Genomic DNA, 3,084 nt, shown 5'->3' on the forward strand with positions numbered 1-3,084 from the left:
CTATCATTTAGCGGGTTTTTGTATTAAACTTGTGTGATATATGTTGAAATGAAAATGAATGTATTTTCTATACTACTGATATAGAATATGGGAATGAAATTTCAATTTGTTATACTGACAATGTGATAAACAGAGGCTGGTGATACACCGAGCCGCATCAGTAAACAAAGAGGGGTAAACCAGGTGCAAAGACGCCGATTTGAACCCACTGGAATTATTTCTATACTATTGATATAGATTATGGGAGATAAAATCATATATGTACAAATTGAATTTATGATACACGGAACCACAGCTTGAGAGTCCCGGGAGGGTTGAAAAATACTTTCTTTGTAGAGTTGAAATAAACTACTGTTATATGATACGGCACGATATCGTAGCTAGATGTACACGTGCAACCACACGTACTAAACGATGTGGGTACCAAGATGGTCGGCTAGCAGGGTGAAACCATTGGCTGATATTGGGCCAATGGAGGCAGTCGGATCGTATGTAGGTACTCGGTAGTGTCTGCACGAACAGGGCATTGGATGAGTACCAGTGCACAACCCGAGCCACGGGGTAAAACTGGTTATAGGGATATTTTGCTGTTGGTCATCTGATAAATCATTAAAGTCGAAATACAGATGTGGGAATTTTGTAATATGAATAATGATATACCTGATGCATTACTGTATTGAAAATATTTGATTTATATTCTAGATGTTGAATGAAAATATGCATGTATGCAGTCACACACTGTTGTAACTCCTTCTTCCTTACTGAGAGGTGTCTCACCCTATCTTACAACCTTTGTTTTCAGGTCCATCCGTGCGTCGGTCCTAGTAGATAAAAGGACTAGGGAGGTTATTTTGGTTAGCTTACGTAAGCATCTAAATTTTTGTACTAAACTTGATGAAAGTCCTTTTTGGAGGGTTGTAATATGACGATTACTCTAAGTCCGAATGTATGTAAATTATGGATGTATTAGTGAACTCTGGTATAAGGCTAGTAGTAATCCCAATGGATGTTTATGTTTTTCCGCGACATTTACATCATGATTATGTATGTTTTACACCCGTATGTCCCTGTTTAGGGCGGGTTGTTTCCATATCTTGAACAGGTATAGGTATTTGATGTATATGAGTGACACCTGAGTCCGTGCAAAGGGCCGGGTCGTTACACCCCTAATTAAGGGTATAGAATTAAGCAATTCACCAATAACTTCTCATAACCACTCAATAATAACTTCGTTAGTGATTAATTGCTTCATGTTACCTCAATAACTTGTAAAAATAAATAAATTTTCAACTTTAAAAAAAACAAAAACAAAGAACACTAGCTTATGCCAATTTCAGTTTTTATGAAAAAATAATAATAAAAAAATAAAATCACACTCAAGAGTGTTCAAACGACTAGTTAATATGAACTCAACAATTTTATTTTAATTATTAAAAACCAACAGTTCGGTTGTGTTCCTTCATATTTATGATCTTTATGGTTAAAAAATTATACTAAAATGTATAACAATTTACTGGTTTTAAAATAAGAAGGGCAAAAGACACCAAATTCCCCTAAAATTTCATAAAAAGACATAAAAAGACACTAACTCCTAAAATTTCAAAAATTTCACAGTAACCTTTTTCTGATATTTGATCTTTATAACATTTATATCCCCCAAGAAGTTTGTCCTTTTGCCAAAATTAAAGAAAGGTTCGTTTCTCTTTGGCAAATCCATAAAGGAAGCGAGAAAAAATTTTGAGATTTTTGAAACTTAAAAAGTCTAATAATTCACTGGTTTTAAAACTGGAAAAGAATTTGAACTTTCATTTTCTTAAGAACAGTAAAGTTAAGCAAAAAGGCAAAACACATAAATTAGACTTCAAAAAAATACTAAATATTTTTTTTCTTTTTTTTTTTCCTTGATCCAAACTCAGACCAGAAGAACAGTGTAAAAGAATCATGATTCATGAGCAAAAGGCGTAGATATGGAAAAAGCAAGGGGAAAATGCGAAATTACCTTGGTACCGTCGTCAATGAGCAGGGGGGAATCGCAGAGGCGGAAGTAAAGCTCTTTCTTGGATGAGATATCACCCAAAGGAGACGACGGAGAACACGATCGGGAGATGATGGCCGGGTAATCGGACGGCAGAAATCGCTCCCAGACGGCGTCAGAATCGGCGGCCGATCGGAAGGCAGATGAGACGACAGAGAGGCGGCAGGCGTCCCGTGGGCTCGTCAGAGAAATGATGTTCCCAATGCATCCTTCCGGCAAACTCAACCAATCCAAACCCTCACTCTCATTTTCTTCTTCCATTCACTCCCTCCCTCCCTCTCCCTCTCTCCCTCTCTCTCTCTCTCTCTGAGACACTAGTATTTATAGTAACGAAGGAGAGAGAAAGCTTCACTGCTAGGTCTTCCCTTCGATGAGTTTGTCGTTACTCGGTCCTGAATTACTGAGTTGACTCACATTTTACTTCTCCCCCGCACTCGAGTTTTTTTCCATTTTATTATTAACGATAAATAAAATATTAAATAATACTCTGAATGGGAAAAAAATTCTCAAACTAATGCTTACGTAATCTCGCAGCTTGATGCTACGAGATTTAAATTGATGGCCACTAAGAAGATGACGCGTGGCAAGTAGAAAATCAAATCTCGCAGCTCTAAGCTGCGAGATTTAAAGAAAGTAGCCACTAGAAAGCTGACACGTGGCAGGGAGCAAATCTTGCAGCTCGGAGCTGCGAGATTTAGGGTGACGCGTGGAAAAAATTCCTTGTCGGCCATGGACTCGAAGATCTGCGCGCTGGACGCCTACAATCCCACCAATGGGGACGTAGGCAGCCCACCGAACGGCTCCGCCACTGCAATGCACAGCTCCGTAGCGCCCTCCGTCGTTGCATCCTCCGATGCCACCCTCGGCCGCCACCTCGTCGAAATCGGCGTCAACGACGTCTTCTCCGTCCCCGGCAACTTCAACCTCACCCTCTTCGGCCACCTCATCGCCGAGCCCGGCCTCAACCTCGTCGGCCTCAACCTCCGTCGTTGTGTCCTCCGATGCCACCCTCGGCCACCACCTCGTCGAAATCGGCGTCAACGACGTCT

At 40.3% G+C, this 3,084-nt stretch overlaps 1 protein-coding gene across 1 annotated transcript in view; it reads right to left on the reverse strand.

Annotated features, from left to right (window-relative positions):
* LOC131167477 (uncharacterized) overlaps positions 1-2,328 on the reverse strand; it is a 33,537-nt gene extending 31,209 nt beyond the window's left edge. Inside the window, exon 1 of the mRNA XM_058126279.1 lies at positions 2,000-2,328. Coding sequence (XP_057982262.1) covers positions 2,000-2,296 — 297 coding nt within the window. The 5' untranslated portion in view covers positions 2,297-2,328. The remainder of the gene's footprint in view (positions 1-1,999) is intronic.
* Between the last annotated feature and the right edge of the window lie 756 nt (positions 2,329-3,084).

Source organism: Malania oleifera, chromosome 11 (assembly GCF_029873635.1).
Source record: "Malania oleifera isolate guangnan ecotype guangnan chromosome 11, ASM2987363v1, whole genome shotgun sequence".
Taxonomy (NCBI): domain Eukaryota; kingdom Viridiplantae; phylum Streptophyta; class Magnoliopsida; order Santalales; family Ximeniaceae; genus Malania; species Malania oleifera.